Here is a 19,683-nt window from a genome sequence, read left to right as displayed (position 1 = left end):
GTGTAGGGATAGAGGGTACATTCCTCAATCTCATAAAAACCATCTATGAAAAGCCTACAGCAAATATCATTCTCAATGGGGAAAAGCTGGAAGCCTTTTCCTTAAGATCAGGAACACGACAAGGATGCCCACTCTTGCCATTATTATTCAACATAGTACTAGAAGTCCTTCCAACAGCAATCAGACAACAAAAAGGGATAAAAGGTATCCAAATCGGCAAGGAAGAAGTCAAACTGTCTCTCTTCACAGATTACACGATACTCTATACAGAAAACCCAAAAGAATCCACCCCCAAACTATTAGAAGTTATAGAGCAATTCAGTAATGTGGCGGGATAGAGAAGATTTCAACATACAAGCTAAACTGAATAAGCTGTGAGGTCTTTTAGTGTTGGCATTCCAAGGTTCTAATAAAAGTGACAAGGCCCAAGTGCAGGAACAGTCACCCATAATTTGGAGGAAGAGGGCAGACTCTAGAAATGTTTCATGCAACTAGTGACATTTCAGATGGGCTCAAAGAGTAGGGATACTGGGTAAGGGCACAAGATCATCTTTAGGGAATCACTTAAAAGATTTAATACCCTTCAATCTAATTATCTCTAGGGATCTGGATTCTGACCAACTGTTAAATACTTCTCTCCCTATCCTACCACCCTTCTCTATCTACCTGTTTTCTGTCACTCACCCCCTCCCCCTCCCTATGAAGAATCCACACTGAAACACTCATCTGGATTATCCAGGTGGTTTCTACATACAATGACAAATATCCTTATAAGAAGGAGGCAGAGGGAAATTTAAGACAGAAGAGAAATAGGCCACGGGATGGAAGCAGAGTCACAGAGAGGATGCTATGCTGCTGGTTTTAAAGATAAAGAAAGGGACCATGAGCCAAGGAATGTAGCTCTGGATGCTGGAAAAGACAAAGGAAACAGATTCTCCCTTAGAGCCTCCAGAGGGAGTGAGTCTGACATTTAGAACTGTAAGAGAATAAATTTTGCTTTAAGGCACCAAGCATATGGCAATTTGTTCCAGCAGTTATAAGAAATTAATAAAGCTGGGGACAGAGCTTATTAAGAATCAACACATATCTCATTGTGGTTTTGATTTGTATTTCCCTGATGCCAAGTGATGTTGAGCATTATTTCATGGGTCTGTTGGCCATTTGCATGTCTTCAGTGGAGAAATGTCTGTTTATGTCTTCTGCCCATTTCTTAACTGGGTTATTTGGTTTTTTGGGTGTTGAGTTTGAGAAGTTCCCTATAGATTTTGGATACTGGCCCTTTATCTGAAAAGACATTTGCAAATATCTTCTCCCAGCTGTATGGCTAAAATTAACAAGTCAGGAAACAACAAATGTTGGCAAGCATGTGGAGAAAGGGGAACCCTCTTATACTGCTAGTGGGAATGCAAGCTGGTGTAGCCACTCTGGAAAACAGTATGGTGATTCATCAAAAAGTTAAAAAGAGAGCTACTGATGACCCAGCAATTGCACTACCAGGTATTTACCCAAAAGATACAAACATAGAGATCCAAAGGGGCACCTTCACCCCAATAGCAGCAATGTCCATGATAGCCAAACTGTGGAAAGAGCCCAGATGTGCATCGACAGACAAATGGACAAAGAAGATGTGGTACACACACACACACACACACACACACACACACACACGTACATGCTGGAATATTACGCAGCCACCAAAAACAATGAAATCTTACCATTTGCAATGATGTGGATGGAATTAGAACATATGCTAATTGAAACAAGTCAATCAGAGAAAGACAATTATGTGATTTCAGTCATATGTGGGATTTAAGAAACAAAACAGAAGATCATAGGGGGAGGGAGGGAAAAATAAAATAAGATGAAATCAGAGAGGGAGACAAGCCATAATTGACTCTTAACTATAGGAAACAAACTGAGGATTGCTGGAGGGGAGGTGGGTGGGGCGAAGGGGTAATTGGGTGATGGGCATTAAAGAGGGCACGGATGTAATGGCACTGGGTGTTATTGCAACTGATGAATCATTGAACTCTACCTCTGAAACTAATAATACACTATATGTTAATTAATTGAATTAAAATAAAATAAAAAAGAACCAACACATAAACTCAGAATCTCTGCTTCCTCCAAATTCTAAAACTTGTTCCTGGATCAAGTTCATTACGTCAGATGCCCTCTTCCCTGAGGTTGAATTCGCTCCTGGAAGCTCTTCAGGCATCATCCTCACCCCTACGCCCAGTTCCCCTGACAAATCCACACATCAAATTTAGCAGTGGACAGAGCTTGAACAGTTCTTAGTGTGCCTTAGGCCCTTTGCAAGTACCCTTCTGTCAAGTCTCTCCCACTAGTTTCAAACATACCCAGACACACCCTTAGCCCTGCAATGTATTGTCTAAACTCTGAATAATGTAAGAAACTCACCCTGAGTCTGAGGCTAGAATTATCCCAGCTTTTTTGACAGTCTCGCTGCATTTATGCAAATCAGTGACAGTTATGCTTTCCTCTCCATTAAACTGTCAATTCTTCCATACCAGGAGATCAAGACCTCCAGTTTCTAATATACACTTGGCATCTAGAATGTTCCAGTCAATGTTTGATTCTATGGGCCATGGGGTTTTGGATACACCAGGTAGGCTAGTTTGAACATCATCATTCTTAGTACCATAAGTTCATTGTTGAGTGTGTTACCATCCAAAATCTTAGAGGCCTATAACTCTTTGTTTTTGATGGGGGAAAAAAAGGGGGAGCTGACCAGACTTCAACCAGGGCCTAGACTACCTCGAAGGGAGTGAGAGAAGTCATAAATGTGCAGGGCCAGAGCTTGTTTTTATATAAAATATTGATCTTTTGTTAATCATAGATTTTTTTTACATTGATTCTGACTTTTTTTTTTAAAGATTTTATTTATTATTTGACAGAGATAGAGACAGCCAGCGAGAGAGGGAACACAAGCAGGGGGAGTGGGAGAGGAAGAAGCAGGCTCCTAGCGGAGGAGCCTGATGTGGGGCTCGATCCCATAACGCCGGGATCACGCCCTGAGCCGAAGGCAGACGCTCAACCGCTGTGCCACCCTGGCGCCCCTGATTCTGACTTTTAAAAATACTGCATTAAATTTTATTTATCTTGATAACCTACTTTTTTGGCACCCCTTTCAATTTTGTGCCCAAGGCAATGCTTCATTCACCCGGCCCTAGTCTTGCCCTGCCGACAGCACTTTGTGCTAGTCACACCAAGATTTAGGTCCTGGACTAGCGCAGGCAGAGAAGCCTGTAGAAAAGACCCAGAATCTTCAACCGACTTTGAGCTAGTGCTTGCCAAGCCCTAGAACGCATACTGGCCAGGAAACGAGCAGGAGGAGTGGACTACAACTTCCAGAAGGCCGCGCGGCGCAGCGCCCTCGCCGGATTGGCTGCACGGGCCCCGCCCCCGCCCCGCCCCTACCGCGAGGACGTAGGGCGGCGAGCCCTGGGCTGGTGCGCTTCCGAAGCCAGCTACCCAGGAATCTCGCCAGGCCTGCAGGGTTCATGGCGGCTAGGCCGGTGTCCCGGATGCTGCAGCGGGTGCTGAGGTCAAGCGTCCGGAGCTGCAGCTCCGGGGCCCCAGTGACGCAGCATCACCACGGGGAGCCCTCCCGGACTGCTGCGGAGGTGAGCCCGCGCACATCCCCGCCTTCCTCGGGAAGGGGCGGCCGGCTAGCTGTTCCTCACCCCGAGAAGCACCCAGGCCGGGCTGCGATGGCCGCTTCTGGAAGGGACCCCTCAGCGCTTCATTGGGGGTGGGGAGAAGAGTGGAGGGATGCTCTCTAAGCTGCCCAGTCTCACCTGATACCCCGAGGAACGGGCGCTCCTTGGGGTGCTGCTTAACCAACCACCTCCCTTCCCGCGCAGCCGTGCAGCCCCCTTCCAGGTCTGAGTGACGCCCAGACATGGGAGAGCGGGCAGGCCGGACTCTGGGTCCGGTGCATTGTTAACTGTGCCCTGCTCAGCCCTGCCTCCCCCACCCTGTTTCTTGAACATTTTCCTCTCCCCCTGCCCTGTGAAGGTTGTCTGTGTGTGACCAGGTGTTCTTGGGACACCCCGCTTCATAGTGTGACACTGGTTAAAAATGTCACCTTGGTGCCACGGGTAGTCACTGGTCACGTCTGTAGTTACAGGGCTCTGTGGCTTGTCCTTCACTCTGTCAGTTTCGTCTTCATGTCTCTTCGGAGGGCTCAGCCTCATTCTCGAGCAGAAAGGAGCAGGATCCCCGCCCAGATTAGGAATTCCAGTTTTCCTTAAGGTTTGGGATAGACCCCTTCAGTCGTTAACAGCGCCCCACAGAGTTATTCATGTCATAACAAGTGTTAAGTTTGGTGTTCTTTTGCCCATGTGGTCAGGGAATAATTTTGGGAGAAGCATGTCTTTTTCATCTGGTGAAACCTCTTTTCTAAACCCACCCGGTCATTCTTTTCCTATGTCTTAGCACAGGGCTTCACACCCTGGGAATCATCAGATCATGCCCCCTCCCCCCAACTATTGCTCAACCAGGGGGAGGGCCTTGGCCTAACTAGCTTTCCCTGCTCCGATCCCCTCTGGATCTTCACATAATCAGGCCTCATTGCTGGAAGTTTTTCAGTTTCCTTGGACTTCGAACTTCATTGAGGGGAAAAAATAGGAACGCAAGGACTGCTGAGAGAGCTTTAAAGAATTCAGGAAAAGGGAAGTTTCTTCTTCCTCCTGCCCCTAATTTCCTTCGTGCCCTTCAGGAAGGGATCTGTGCCAAGTGGCAGATCTCTTTCTTTCTTTCTTTTAAGATTTTATTTAATTATTTGTCAGAGAGAGAGAGAGAGAGCACAAGCAGGGGGAGCGGCAGGCAGAGGGAGAAGCAGGCTCCCCGCTGAGCAAAGAGCCTGATGCGGGACTCGATCCCAGGATGCCAGGCTGATGACCTGAGCTGAAGGCAGCTGCTTAACCAACTGAGTCACCCAGGTGTCCTCATCTCTGGTCTCTTTTAGTCCTCACAATAAACCACGTGAGGTCAAGAGTTTGTATTTTCAGGTGAGGAGGCTCACTGAAGTTAACTTCCTGGAGTCACAGCTGAAAATAAGGGAGTAGGAACTCAAACTCTAGCACCTGTGCTCCCACTTCCTCCTTTCAGGGAGAGTAAGATGAGAGGCTGTCCTGCCCTTTCCTTTATCCTATTGGGGCGGGGGGGGGGCAATGTGATTAGCAGGTGAGAACACAGACTCTGGAGCAGAATGCCGGCAGGCATGGGAAGCCCAGCCCTACCAGAGTAGGTATGTGAACCTCAGCAAGTCCCTTCGCCTCCCAGTGCCTAAGTCTTCTCGTCTGTTAAATGAGAATAAGTGTCTACTTCATAGGGTGGTTCTAGAGATTAAGCGAGTTAGTATATGTTGATATATGTACTTAGAACAAAACTTGACACACGTAGGTGCTGTCATATTTGTTATTGTCAGCCTTGCCACCATTGACACCTGCTATGTGCCATGAGTCCCCTCCCACTGGACACTCAGGATAGCCACTCTGTCAACTCTTTGGTCCTGGACCTCCTATGCTGGGCATTCTCTGCTAGGGTTATCCTCAGTAGGCAGGTTGCTCCTCGAGTGTAGGGTGCCCCCCACCTTTCTAGGTATTTCTACGTGGTGCTGAACATGGTGCTCTGCATGCAGTGGAGTGAGCAGATATTTTTGGCTGTTTGAAACTCAGCTAGTGAGGGGCACATGTGGAATGGTAGAGCACTGGACAGGGAGCCCCAGGTTTTCACCTTTACTCTGTCTCCCATTTCACTTGGCTCCTGGGGCTGTCACTTCCCCTCCCTCCAAACGCAGGGTTGGACCACTTTACGCCATGGGGGAGGACACAATGTCTTTTAAGAAAATCTCCGAGGTGAGGCAAGTCTGGATCCGGATCTCCATGGTCAGCCTATTCACAGAACTTGCCAGTTGGCAAGAGCAGGTGTGGGGCATTGGGAATCCTTGTCCCCGCCTCCCTGCCTGCAGGGCACCTTTCCTTCCATCCTGGGAGCGGCTTGGAGAGACAGAGGGAAAAGCCACTGAGTGTTATCTGTTCCTGTGTCAGGGTGTGGGTGTGAGGGAGATGTGAGGTGTGGAATGGGAGCTGGCTGTGAGGACAGTGCAAAGTGGGCCTCGGGCTTGCGCCGAGGACAGGTTGAGCAGCTCCTGCAGGTGGGAAGGGGAGGTGGTAGAGCATGGGTTAAGTGGGGAGGTGGGGAGGGGAGACACAGCTACCTGCTGTCCTGATTGGGGAGGCCCACATAACCTCTGCAGGGCTTACCCCAGCCCAGGAGCATGACACCCCTCTTCTTCCCAGGCTCCATGCAGGCTTTGCTGGGACCATATGCAGGGCAGAGGCACCCAGTATTCAGAGGGTCACAGTGAACAGATGTTGGAGAGAGGGTGTTATGCAGGAAGGAAGTAGGTGTGGGAGAAGGGAGGAGGGCCCAGTAGGCCCTGGCCTGGAACAGTGACACATGAAGGGAAAAACAACTTTCAGGGGGGTATCTTGAATTCCAATCTTTCCTTCAGAATCTTTGCTTCAGTGAAGTGTGACTGTCTGTGCCAGGATCCATAGGTATAAAGACCCCACACTTAGGGAGGGATGGAGGGAGAGGGGGATCCAGACCTGGGGCTAGGCACCTTGCTGGTCTTCTTGTTTAATAGACATTAATTTTGATATATGTCCTCCCAAATGGCCAGGATCCCAAATCAGAGCCACTGATCTCTGGGTTTGGAATGTGTTCTTTTTCTCCTGAATAACCCTCCTTATTATATTCTAGAGCTATTTGGGGTCTGGCCTTTATCATTCAAAACAAATGCCCTGTTAGTGACTACTTGGAGGCAGCATCCCTTCCCTAACTAACTCCTTTGCACCACCCTTCCCCACCCGCACCCCGTGCCCCAGTCTGCCCTGGGCAGGCAGACAAGACACAACCAGTAGCAGATGGTAGGCTGCCTCATGCCTGGTCATCCATGGTCCTGTGGAGCTTAGGCTCTACTTGCCCTGCTTTGGGGGGTGTGACAGCAGGTCTGAAACCCCAGCCTTGGCCCATCTGCCATTAAGTAGGGTTGGGCCTTGTGGGACTGACTGGGGGAGCTGGCGAGAGCGGGAAAACTAGTCACAGCACACACAGCTGGTGCTCCCCCATGAATATATGGAAATAGGAATGCTATTAAGAAAAGGGCAGAGATCACTTATTGAATACCTGCTGTGTGCCAGGAATTCCTCCAACTGGGTCAGGGAGAATTATTTTCCACCCTTTAGGGATGAGGAAACTAAGGCTTAAAGATTTTGGGTGATTTGCTCTCTAGCTAGTTAGTAATAAAGCCGGGCTTGTAATTCAGGTTTACCCACTGCCAGAGCCTGTGCTCTGTACCACAGCTACCCCTGGATTCAAATAGCTCCTGATCCTGGTGTCGCTGGCCCAGTGGTTCTCAGCCAAGCTGCAGAGTGAAGAGTTGAAACATAATTAAAAAAAAAAAAAAAAAAAAAAGGCCAGGGCCCCATCATAGAGCAATGGAGTCAGAATCTTTGGAGTGGGGCTCGGGCCTCAGCACTTCTTAGAAGCACTGCTGGCGGTTTTGATGTGCAAACCCTTGAAAGCCACTGTCCTAGGTGAAACTGTTTTGACAGTAGAGACCAGCCGGGAAATGAATGATGACCTCAGTGTGACTGGTTTGGCACTTACCACCTTTCTCTTCCGATTAAGGACCAGTCTATGTAGTTTGACACAGTCAGTGACATACCGTGTAGATGCTGGGATTCTTTTTTTTTTTTTTTTTAAATCCAAGAATTTTTATTTTATTTTATTTTTATAATAATTTTTTTTATTATATTGTGTTAGTCACCATACAGTACAGATGCTGGGATTCTGAATAAGGCAGGAGGGATTCCCACATGGGGAGTGTTGGGCAACAGCCTGGTCCAGGCCAGGCTCTGAGACTATGAGCAGCTTCTGAGATGTCCCAGCCCTTCTTGGGTGAGAGGCGTCACTGTCCACCCTGCCCGGTCGGTCATGCCCTCTGGGTCCAGGGCTCCTCTGACTGATGCTGGTATTTTTTCCTCCAGGGGGTTTAAAGGAAAGGGAGCGATGGAAGAATGAAAGTAGGACATGCAGTGTTGGAGGAGAGAAGAAGCAGGGATGAAGCTTGTTAACCTCCCAGTGATGAGTCTGCAAGGCTGGCGGGGTATGAGACTGTGTGTGCGTGTGTGTGGGTCTGCCAGTACAGAGTCTGGATGAATCTAGATAAAGTCACTCCAGGCCTCAGCGCTGAAATCCAGCCTGCCACACACCCCCAGCGTCTGATCCGGTTAGGCCTCTTGCTCCCTGGTTTCTGCTGAGTCATGCTCCTTAGTCCTCTCACTTGTTCCCAGTTGGTGCAATTCGACTCCTCCTTCACCCAGCCAACAAACCCCAATATGTTGAGATTAGGGTGAGGGTGACTCCTGAGGGGCTTGTGTCTGGGGTGCCTACCAGATTTCTAAGTTGCAAAGAGCTGTTGATGAAGGATTGGGTGCAACTCTGCTGGAAGTTCAGACTTCCAGGTGTCTGACCTCTTGGACTGTGGTCACCAGGGGAGCTCTTGACTGTTGTGTCCCGTGCTCCACCCCCAAGGCTATGGGTAGAAAGGCAGTGGGGTGAGTAGGGAGGTAGGGAGCACTGTTAGGATTGTAGCAGGCAGCAGTTCATAGAAATGACCGCTGCTTGCTTGTCATGGGACCGCAAGCAGGGTTTTTTGGAGGATGGGGGAACACTGGTCTTTGGGTGAGCAGAGTGAGGTCACTTTTATCCACCCAGGAAAATCCTGGAAGCACCCCCCACATACTTTCACTCCTACTCCTTCTATCTCCTGAGTCAATGGCTCTTGACCTTGGCTATACTTTAGAATCACCTAGACAGACTAAAAACGTGAGTGCTCAGAGATCCAAACTGAGTTGCTCTCCAGTGGAAGTTTTTTCTTAAGCTGCCGCATGGTTCTGACGTGTAGCCAGGCAGAAGAAGTCATTAAAGGAAATGTTCCTGCTGAGCGCAGCCAAAGAGTGACCCTGGGCCTCAGGGGCCCTGAGGCCTTCTGCTCTCTTAGGTTACAAGATCATGATAATCCTAGGTGTTTTCTTGCCAGCTTCCTGGCCCCCTTCCCTTGACTTACCTGAGCCCATAGCTGTGTTCTTATTTTACGACGGGGAAAGCAGGCCTGGAGAAGTTGGGAGCTTTCTCAGGATGTCCGGTCACACGTGGCTGAGAAACCAGTCCAGAGCCCCGTCCGGAGACCTCATGAACAACCTTATGATCAACCTCTTGCCTCTGTTAAAAAGATTCTAAAGAAAGGACTTCCCCCCCACCCCGTGCATCATCCCATATACCTTCTTGGATTCGCTCTTTGCAATTAGAGGGAAGAATTCAGACCTTGGACTCGGAAGACCTAGATTTAAATACTGGTTCTGCCAGTGGTATTCTTGAACCCCATCCAAACTTCAGTTACAGTAATCCCTTATGGGGTAGGTGTGGGAATTGAACAGAGAACATTCTTTGGAAGCTTGAAGATGTTTTATAAATGTTGCTTCTATGGAGCCAGTATCACATTAGCATCTATTGTGATTGAGGGTTGTACGCTCAAGGCAGGAGATCAGACTAGATCAGACTGGGAGAAAACGCTGAGGTTGGCCGCCTCCTTCCTCTCCCCAGGAGGAGTTTGGGTGGGCCTTGCAGAGAGGCTCCAGCAATCTCCTTGCTCTGAGACCCCGGACAGTGGGTGCTTAATCCTTCCTTCCAGCAATGGGTGGGGTGAAGGAGGAAGACTAGAGTCATCTGCAGGGGGTTATGGGTGATCATCCTGGCCCTCCCTTCTGCCTTCCTAGAGGCTGGTGGCCTCCTTTCTTCTGCAGGCCTCCCTGGTTGTGCTGTCCTTGCCCCAAAAGCCTTCTGCATGAGGGGAGCCCTCCCCATGAGTGTACCCTCCCCTCCCCAGCTGGGTGTAGCCTTCAGCTGCTTCCGATGACTTGTTGGGTTGTCCTGGGCAGTGCTGATGCCCCAGGGAGCCCAGCTGACAGGGGAATAGCTGTGGAGAGGCAACTTGTGTGACCCTCACGCCCCAGAGTTAGTGAGTTCACTTTGAGCTCCTTCTGTCTCCCATTGTAAAGGGAGGGAATAGGAGGTCTGAGTTGGAGAAGTGGTTCACTGTCTCCTAGGCAGCCACCATCCCACTTAGTTACCCACTTCCTTTCTCCTCCGTTCTGGACTGCTTGCCAGTTGGCATAGTTTCCAGTTGCTGAGTGTGGCATGTTCTCTCCCACTGACCCATCCAAGAAATACTGGAGATGTTTGTTCCTGGACAGGCTTCCTTTGAAGGGGGGGCGGGGCGGTAGGATGGTGATATGGGGAGAAAGGGGGCTGGGGGGGGGCAGCTGTGTCCCTATAGAGGTCCTGCTCCCTGGGGCTGAGTTGGGGCCTTGGGGACAGGTCCTACCCTGCAGGCCTGTTTCGCAGTCTGTAAATGATAGGGAGAATCCCAGCTCCCCCAGGACTGCAGAGATGGGGGGGGGGAGAGGGGATGCCTGATGGGAGGGGGCTTATGTCCCGGAGGTGGGCTCTCCATGCCCCCCTCCCCCAGCCAGGCCTCCCCCAGAGGCCCACATTTCCTCTGCCCGGCATTGCAGGGGCTGTCCAGGAGGAGACAGTTCCTGCGGGAGCACGGGGCCCCCTTCTCTGCCTTCCTCACCGACAGCTTCGGCCGGCAGCACAGCTACCTGAGGATCTCCCTCACCGAGAAGTGCAACCTCAGATGTGAGTCCCCTTCCTGTCCTCCTGCCCCCCTGCCCCCCTGCCCCCTGCTGAGGCAGCTTCAGAAATCTCCCCACGCCAGGCAGCCTCCTCAACCTTCCCCATTCTTCTTCCCAGTGTCTCCTCCCACCCTTCTTCCCTGCTCGCCAGGTGCGGTTGTGGGGCAAGATAAGGGTCAGGGTTGAGTTTTAGGGGCCTGGGAGCTGGGCTCTACTTGGAACAGAATTGCAATGGAGATTGGACCTAAATCTCAGGCTTCAGGGCTCTTCCTCCCTCCCATTTCATATGGTTCCCAGCATTCAGAATGTGGCCAGGGGCAGGCGTGGGGGTGCTGGACGCTGCAAACACGTGAGGTACACAGCAGTGCCTGAGACACCCCAGACCTGTGACAGAAGTTGCCTGGGGCCAGGCTGATACATAGAGTATTCATTTCATAATCATTCACGGAGTACTGCGGGGGTGTGGCCGCTGCTGGAAGGACTTCCAAAGTTTGCCTCTCTCCCTCTCTCCTGCTTTCCATGGGTGCTCCCAATAAGAAATGTATTTACTTCGTGACCCAATAAATACATGTGCATATGTAGTAAATGTTTAACCAAACAACACTCGCTGCATGCACTTCTGATGTTCTTTACCTATTCTGTTCTATCTTAAAAGACCAATTCTGGACCCTTCGCTACTTTGACTAAATGACCCTATACTAGATCTTGACCCAGTCCTTGATAAAACTCCCACAGGAGCCGATGGGAGGGGCTGGTGCCCCTTACCCCCCCTCCAGGGCTCCCTGCATTTTTTGCCCCATTCTGCTACCTCCCCGCTGAACAAGTAGTACCTCAGTTTTCCAACCTGTGAAATGGGACTGATGACCTTGAAATAGGCTGGACATGAGAGCACTTGTCACTACAGAGGAGGGTGACTTTTCACAGGTCAGAAAGTATCTCCCGGCTTCAGGACCCAAGCACACAGGGGTCACTCTTTGCCACACTGGATGGAATGAAAGAGGGTGACCAGTGCCAGAAGGAATGGGCCCAAGGCCTGCTGCCAGGCACACCCTGCTTAGCGGCCCCACACACTGAGAGAATCGACACCTTGGCATCCCCCCACATCAGGCCGCACTCTGCTCCCCCCCTGATTCATCCTCTCTAACCAGTTCCCTCAGCCTCCCCTCTGAGTGGAGGGGTGGTGTTAACATGTCATAGATGAGAAAGGCAAGGCCCGGAGAGAGTCTGTAGCCTTTGTACCAGCTCAGATTTGGTGAGGTCATTTCTCACCATCCAGGTGGGGTTCAGGAGAGACTTCTGGCCTGGTGGGGGAGTGGGGGTCTGGAAGTACCGTGGGCCCCAGTGCTATGGTCATGGCCTACCTCCGTGTCCCCTCCCTTCTTCAGGTCAGTACTGCATGCCCGAGGAGGGCGTCCCACTGACCCCCAAGGCCGACCTGCTGACCACAGAGGAGATTCTGACTCTTGCACGGCTCTTTGTGAAGGAAGGCGTAGACAAGATCCGGCTTACGGGGGGAGAGCCGCTCATCCGGCCGGACGTGGTGGACATTGTGGGTAAGTTTGACAAAAGCCACGGCCACTTCTCCCAACTCCTGCCGCATCCAGCTGGACTTTGGTGTTCGTATTGGCAGCTGACACTCGTTCAGAACATACTGCTCACTTGGCCCTGCCACCCTCTGAGACGGCTGCCGTTATTATTCTCATCTTGTTAGGAAATGAGGCACAGAAGTTCAGTAACTTGCTCAAGGTCGCAAAGCTGGTAAGTGCCAGAGCCCAGTGGCTTGCCGTCACATTTAGACTAAAGTCTTCACTGGGGCCTTGAGGCCCACATGGTCTGGCTCTTGCTGACCTCTGAGACTTTTTGCCTGCCCCTCTGCCTCTGTCCCGCCCCTCCATGCACACCGCCAGGCCTTTGGACTCACTCTTCTCCTAGCCAGGAGCACAGGGCACGCTGCCTGCCTCGTTCAGGTGTCTGCACACATGTCCTCTTCCTGGGGAGGTCTCCTTGACCACTCTCTCCAAAGTATATCTCCACATACACAGCCCAGCCACTCTTTGTCCCGGAAGTTGGCAAGCTAGAGCCCACAGGCTTACTGGGCCACCACCTGTTTTTGTATGGCCTGCAGGCTAAAAATGGTTTTTGTTTTTTTTTAAAGATTTTATTTATTTATTCGACAGAGATAGAGACAGCCAGCGAGAGAGGGAACACAAGCAGGGGGAGTGGGAGAGGAAGAAGCAGGCTCATAGTGGAAGAGCCTGATGTGGGGCTCGATCCCACAACGCCGGGATCACGCCCTGAGCCGAAGGCAGACGCTTAACCGCTGTGCCACCCAGGCGCCCCTAAAAATGGTTTTTATATTGTCAAATGGTTAAAAAAAAATTGAAAGAAAATAACATTTTGTGACGCATGAAAATTATATGAAATCAGAAATTCACTGTTTGTTAATAAAGTTTTATTGGAACATAGCTGCACCCACTCACGTACATATTTCCCAGGGCTGCCTTTGCAGAGTTGAAGACTTGCCACAAAGACCATGTGACTGGCAAAGCCAAAGTAGTTACTCTCTGGCCTTTTGCAGAAAAAGTGTGGCGAGCCCTACTCTGTCCCCTTGTTCTATCTTATTTTTTCTTCATAGCATTTGTGTCTTCTGAGGTTACATTACTTGGTTGTGTGTTTCTGTTTCCTTTATACTGTCTCTTCCTCCCACTAACTGGCATGAAAGCTCTCGGAGCTCAGGCAGCTTTGGTTCCCAGCCGTGTTCCCAGCATGTGAGTGCATGCCTGACCCGTAGCTGGTGTTTGCTTACACTTGTGGGTTGCAATCTCTGAAGTAGGTTATTCCTGCATGTGAATGTTGGCTGTGCCTCTTACTGGCAGCATACCTTTGGGCAGCTTTTTTTTTTAAGATTTCTATTTATTTATTTATTTATTTACGTACTTATTTATTTGAGAGAGAGCGAGGAAGAGAAAGCATGAGCAGGAGTGGCAAGGGAGAGGGAGAAGCAGATTCCCTCCTGAGCGGGGAACCTACAGGAGGCTCGATCCCAGCACCCTCAGATCAGGACCTAAGCTGAAGGCAGACGCTTAACTGACAGCCACCCAGGGGCCCCTGCGCAACTTCTAAAATCCATTCGAAGTCTCCAGCCAGAGATAAAGTTGACCTGGGTAGGAAATGAGCAGGAAACACCCAGCACATGGCAAAGGGGTCTGTAAGGGGTCACCCCGGCGGGCCTTTTGCCATGGCTTGCTTCTAAGAGAGAGACCTTAGCTTCTATAGTTATAGATGATGAAATCAGAGGAAAATAAGGCTCTGTGTTCTTGGTTCTGAGCCCCCACCCCTGCTGCTTTGGGCGGGATCTCCCAGGCCTCCGTCCTCTGCCTCATTCGCTGGTTCAGTGACTGTTCTCTGGAGGCTTCTTACATGCCTGGTACTGTGCTGGGGGCACAAAGGTGAATGAGCTCCAGGCCCTGCCAGTGAGGATCCTCAGCCCCTTGCGGAGCCAGGTGTCTGGTAAGGACTGAGCAAAGGGAGCCCAGCTCCCGTGGAAGCCCAGAGGAGGTGCCCCTGACAGCCTTTTCTTCCCTCCTTCCCCGTGGCCAGCTGACTCCAGCTGCCACTAGTCCCATGACCTGGAATCCTGCCATCATTCCAGTGCTGGATGAGCTGGTCCAGGGGAGCTGACCCCGTGTTCCTGATGGCTCCCCAGAGCTGAAAGCAGCCTGGGTTCCAGGAAGGAGATGCGCCCGCTGAGCCTGGCTGACTGCGAGGCCCAGCCCCCTCGTTCGTGTCACACCATCTGCCTTCTGGCGTGGGTTCCGTCTTAAACCCCTGTATTCCATGCCAAGGCCTATGGGAGAGCAGAGGGGGTGAGGATCACTGCTGGTCAGAGGGATGACTGAGTACAGACACAAGGACACACAGACCTTTCTACAGAAGCCGCTGACCTGCATAGTGGCAGGAACGGAAACCAGGGAAGTTGGCAGCCCTGTTCCCCCTCTGCCGCTGCCCGGCTATGGGGACTTATGCAGATCCCTTCCCCACCCTGAGCCTCAGTGTCCTCATCTGTGCACTGGCCACTTCAAGGGCCTGTCCTGCTGTGTCGGCCCAAGGGTATGGGTCCTGGCTGACTACTAAGAGTTGATCACCACATGGGTGTGAGGTAGGACAAGACCCCAACCGCAGGTGACCTGCTGAGGAGGGTTTACCTCCCGCCCCCAAGGGTGCCGGTTGACTGGGAAAGACAGCCCTCCCCCGCCCCTGCCCCCAGTGCTGCAAAAGATGACAGCTGCTAGGCCATGGATTGCTGTGGCACTGTGCTTGCTAACACTCTGACATCTCTCAGCCTAGCTTCTTTGGTGTTCCCCAGAGGGACTTCCTCAGAGCAAAGCTGCCCTGAACGGCAGGGCAGGTGGGTGCTGGTGGGGAAGCAGGGCTGAGGGGAGGGGAGGGAATAAATAATGCCCAGAGCTGGGATGTTCACCAACACTTGTCCCCACTCTCCCAGGTGGGAGTAGCGAGGGACCCTACCCAGGGGTGCAGAGCGAAAGGATTATAGGTTTGTCAGAGCCTGCTGTCCCGATCACTTTGGATCCCCTGCCCGAAGCACTGTCAGTCTTGGGCCTGGTGCTGCAGAACTCTCCAGGGGAAGACCGCCCGGCCCGCCCTGGCTCCCCATCTGCGATTACTGTGATCCCCCTGCGCCAACCCAGACTCACCAGCGCTTCTCCCACCTGGCTTGTGCGTGGACGAGTTCCTCTACCCCTTCTTTTTCAGCAGAGCTGTCTGGAGCAGGACTGCCCACCAGAACTCTCTGGCTGTTGGCAGTGTTCGCTATGGGTGCTGTGTGACGCCGTTGCTAGTACGCATGTGTGGCCTTGGGCCCTTGTGGCCTGACAGAGGAACTGAACCGTAACTGAATTGGTGTAACTTCAGTACATCTTAATTAATTGAAATTGCCACATGTGGCCAACGGCTGTCATGTCGGCCAGTGAAGTTTTGGGATTTTTGTATTTATCATTCCATATCTCATTTTAAAAAATGAGAGACAGTATTTTTGAACTTAATGAGGATCGTGCCATGTGTCTTTCAGGGCTTCCTCTTTCGATGCAACTGAACTTGGTACGCATCCTCCCGAGTTGCATTTCGTTCCTTTTCTCTGCTGTTCCGTTAATGTGAATGTAGCCCCCTTTATCCTGCTAGTGAGCGTTTGGGCTGTTTCCAGTGTTTTGACGTTTCAAGTAGCACTGTTTAGAACATTTTTATTCTCATTTGTGTGTCCTGGAGTGCACTTCCTGTAGGAGTGGAATCGTTGCCTGGTAGAATGGTGAATGTTTAACTTTGGAAACATTATCTTACAAAGCGTTTGTTCCAGCTTCCTCTGACCCACGTCCTCCTCAGAGCTTGGTAGTCCCGTTCCAGATTTTTGCCAGTTGAACGAGGATAGAATGGTATTTTATTTGGTCTTAATTTGTATTTCTCTGTTGAAGAATGAGGTCAAGCATCTCTCAACATGTTTATCAGCCCCAAATATCCTTTTTTCCTGTGTAATACCACCTCGTGTCTTCTGCCCTTGTTTCTCTTCTTTCTGTTTTTATTCTTTCATATTGGTTGGGTAAAGTTCTTCTTTTTTTTTTTTTTTTAAAGATTTTTATTTATGTACTTGACAGAGAGAGAGAGAGACAGCCAGCGAGAGAGGGAACACAAGCAGGGGGAGTGGGAGAGGAAGAAGCAGGCTCCCAGCGGAGGACCCCAATGTGGGGCTTGATCCCAGGACTCTGAGATCACGCCCCAAGCCGAAGACAGACGCTTAACGACTGAGCCACCCAGGCACCCCTGTTAAAGTTCTGTACTTATGTTGCAATGTCTCTTCCCAGTTTGAAAAAATAAGCAACATTTTGTATTATAATTCTTTTGATCAGCAGTGGTTCTTCAGTGGATCAGTTTTGTCCTTTATGGTTGGTGCTTTTTATGTCTTTTTAGGGAAACACCTCACCCAAGGTCAGAACAGCTCCCTCTGTTTCCACTAAAACAGTTACAATTTTGCCTTTTGCATATTTAAGTCCTTAGTTCATCTGTGGCTGGTTTTTGGGGTTCTAATTTCATTTTTTTCCTCCATGTGATAGTCATTTTCTCTAGTTCCTTCTTATTGAAGCCTCTGCTTCCTCGATAAATCTGCCCTGTGTGCATTTGTGTGTTGGGGGCCATGGTGTCGGCTAGCTTGTCTGTGTCAGTGCCAGTGTCATGCAGCCTGAAATCACTGCAGCTTCACAGGCCACTCTCGGGTTGAGCAGGTTTTTTATTCTTAGCAGTGCCTTGTCCGTGACAGTTTAGAATCAGCCTAGCAAGTTCCGTGGAAAATTCAGCTTGGATTCTTTTTTTCTTTCTTTTCTTTTTTTTATTGTGTTAAAATATGCATAACATGAAATTTACCATATTAACCATTTTTTTTCTTTTTTTAGAGGGAGCAAGAGCACGCCCGTGCACGTGCGCACATGGACAGGCAGGGTGGGGCAAAGGGAGAGGGGGAGAGAACCTTAAGCAGACTCCACATCCAGCGTGGAGCCCCATGCAGGGTTCAATCTCATGACCCTGAGATCGTGACATGAGCCGAAATCAAGAGTCAGACACTTAACCGACTGAGCCACTCAGGCACCCCTGTCTTAACCATTTTTAAGTAAACAGTTCCGTGGTATTAAGTACATTCATGCTGTTGTGCACTCTCCCCACCATCCCTACCCATTATTTTTTATCTTGCAAATCTGAAACTCTGTACCCCTTAAAAAATAACTCCCCATTCTCCACTCTCCCCAGCCCCTGTCAAACACCGTCATGCTTTGTCTTTATGACTTGGGCTACCCTAAGAATTTTGTGTGGTGGAATCATGCAGTATTTGTCTTTTTGTGTCTGGCTTATTTCATTTAGCATAATGCCCTCAAGGTTCATCTATAATGCTGCTATCCATTAACATGGATGTAGAAATATTTCTTTGAAACTCTGCTTTCAAAGAGATTGTGGAAGTGGAATTGCTGGGTCATATGGTAAATCTATTTTTAATTTTGGGGAACACCCATACTGTTTTCCACAGCAGCTGTACCATTTTACATTCCCACCAACAGTGCACAGGGTTCTACTTTCTCCACATTCTCACCAACACTTCTTTTTGTTTTTTGTTTTGTTTCTTTGTTTTGATAGTAGCCATCCTAATGGGTATAGGGTGGTATTTCGCTGTAATTTCAATTTGCATTTCTCTGATAATTAGTGATGTTGACCATCTTTTCATGTGCTTATTGGCCATTCATATATCTTCTTTGGAAAAATGTCTATTTAAATCCTTTACCCGTTTTTGAATTGGGTTGTTTTGTTTTTGCTGAATTTTAGGAATTCTCTAATATTCCGGATATTAGCCCCTTATCAGATCCATGATTTAGAAATATTTTCTCCCATTCTGCGGCTGCTCTGTAAATAGTGTCTTTTGACACACAAAATTTTTAAATATTCCTGAAGTCCAGTTTGTCTATTTTTTTGTTGCCTCTGCCTTTGGTGGCACATCCAAGAAACCAGGGCCAAATCCAGTGTCACAAAGCTTTTATGCTATGATTTCTTTTAAGAGTTTTATTGTTTTAGGACTTACATTTCGGTCCTTGAGCCATTTCAAGTTGATTTTTGAACATGATGTTTGATAAGGGTCCAACTTCATTCTTTGGCATGTAAGTACCCAATTTTCCTAGTACCATTTGTTGGAAACACTGTCCTTCCCCCATTGAATGGTTTAGGGACCCTTAAAACCATTTGGCCAGATCCTCAGGGGTTTATTTCTGGACTCCAGTCCTTTGGTGTATATGTATAGGCCAATACCACCCTGTTTTGATTACTGTAGCTTCATAATAGGTTTTGAAACCAGGGAATGTGTGAGTCTTCCCTTTGTTCTTCTTTTTTAAGATTGTTTTGGCTATTTGGACTTCCTTGGGATTCCATATGAATTTTAGGGTGGTTTTTCCTATTTCCATAAAAAATGTCATTGGCTTTTGTTAGAGATTGCATTGAATCCTTAGATTTCTTGAGGTAGTATTGTCATGTTAACAACATTAAGTCTTCCAATCCATGATGCATGTCCATTTAACTTTCATTTCTTTTGGCAATGTTTTATAGTTGTCATTGTAGAAACCTTTCACTTCCTTGGTTAAGTTAATTCCTGTATCTTTTATTCTTTTTGATATTGTAAATGGAATTGTTTTTGTAATTTTCTTTTTTAAGAGGGTTCATTGCTTGTGTATCTGTTGGAATTTTAATGCCATAAAACCTATATATCAAATTGGGGAGAATTAACATCTTTTTTGTTCATGCCCCCACCCTCCCACAGCCATCTCCTTCCTTTGCTCTTCTCTTTGCTCTGGGTGGCTGACCCCTAGGGTCTCCTTGCCTGTTGGGTTTCTGAAGCATTTGGGTTTCTGCACTGGGTTTTTGACAGTAGCTGAATTCTCTCCAGGACTAAAACTCCCACAGGGCTTTCTTGCCTCCATGGTGACTTAGTTGGACTCCTGACTTAATTTCTTCTCCATGTGCCTTTGGCCCTAGGCTTGGTAACTAATCCCCAGTGTTGCTAGTCTGAATGCTATACTATTCATTGTTGGAGCCCTTAATTCTGTCCATACCATGGCAAGTAGTCCTTTCATTAAAGTTTTCATTTTAACCATCTGGGATTAATTCTGTTTTATGCTAGGATCCTGATGGATAGTGTCATTTTTTAAAAAAAAAAATTATATTTTCTAATTGTGTTTGATTTATAATAGCATTGATAGGAAAGTTAAGAAAATATGTCTATTTCAATTCTTTGGAGTTTTCTATACCAGCAGTCATATCAGCGGTAACTAAGGGAATTTTTTTCCCT

General features: G+C 48.9%; 1 protein-coding gene across 4 annotated transcripts in view; it reads left to right on the top strand.

The window, feature by feature from the left end:
- The first annotated feature begins 3,450 nt into the window (after window positions 1-3,450).
- Window positions 3,451-19,683, top strand: part of MOCS1 (molybdenum cofactor synthesis 1) — a 37,209-nt gene continuing 20,976 nt past the window's right edge. For 2 of the 4 annotated variants that reach the window (XM_040645116.1, XM_040645115.1), the window contains exons 1-3: window positions 3,453-3,647; window positions 10,674-10,800; window positions 12,182-12,349. In XM_040645116.1, the coding sequence (XP_040501050.1) occupies window positions 3,525-3,647; window positions 10,674-10,800; window positions 12,182-12,349 (418 nt within the window). In that variant the 5' untranslated portion in view covers window positions 3,453-3,524. Of the gene's footprint in view, window positions 3,648-10,673; window positions 10,801-12,181; window positions 12,350-19,683 lie in introns of all 4 variants that reach the window. The other 2 variants (XM_040645118.1, XM_040645117.1) reach the window with 2 other exon arrangements.

Source organism: Ursus maritimus, unplaced genomic scaffold (genome assembly GCF_017311325.1).
Source record: "Ursus maritimus isolate PB19 unplaced genomic scaffold, ASM1731132v1 scaffold_30, whole genome shotgun sequence".
NCBI lineage: Eukaryota > Metazoa > Chordata > Mammalia > Carnivora > Ursidae > Ursus > Ursus maritimus.
This window is presented reverse-complemented; position numbering and strand designations above follow the sequence as displayed.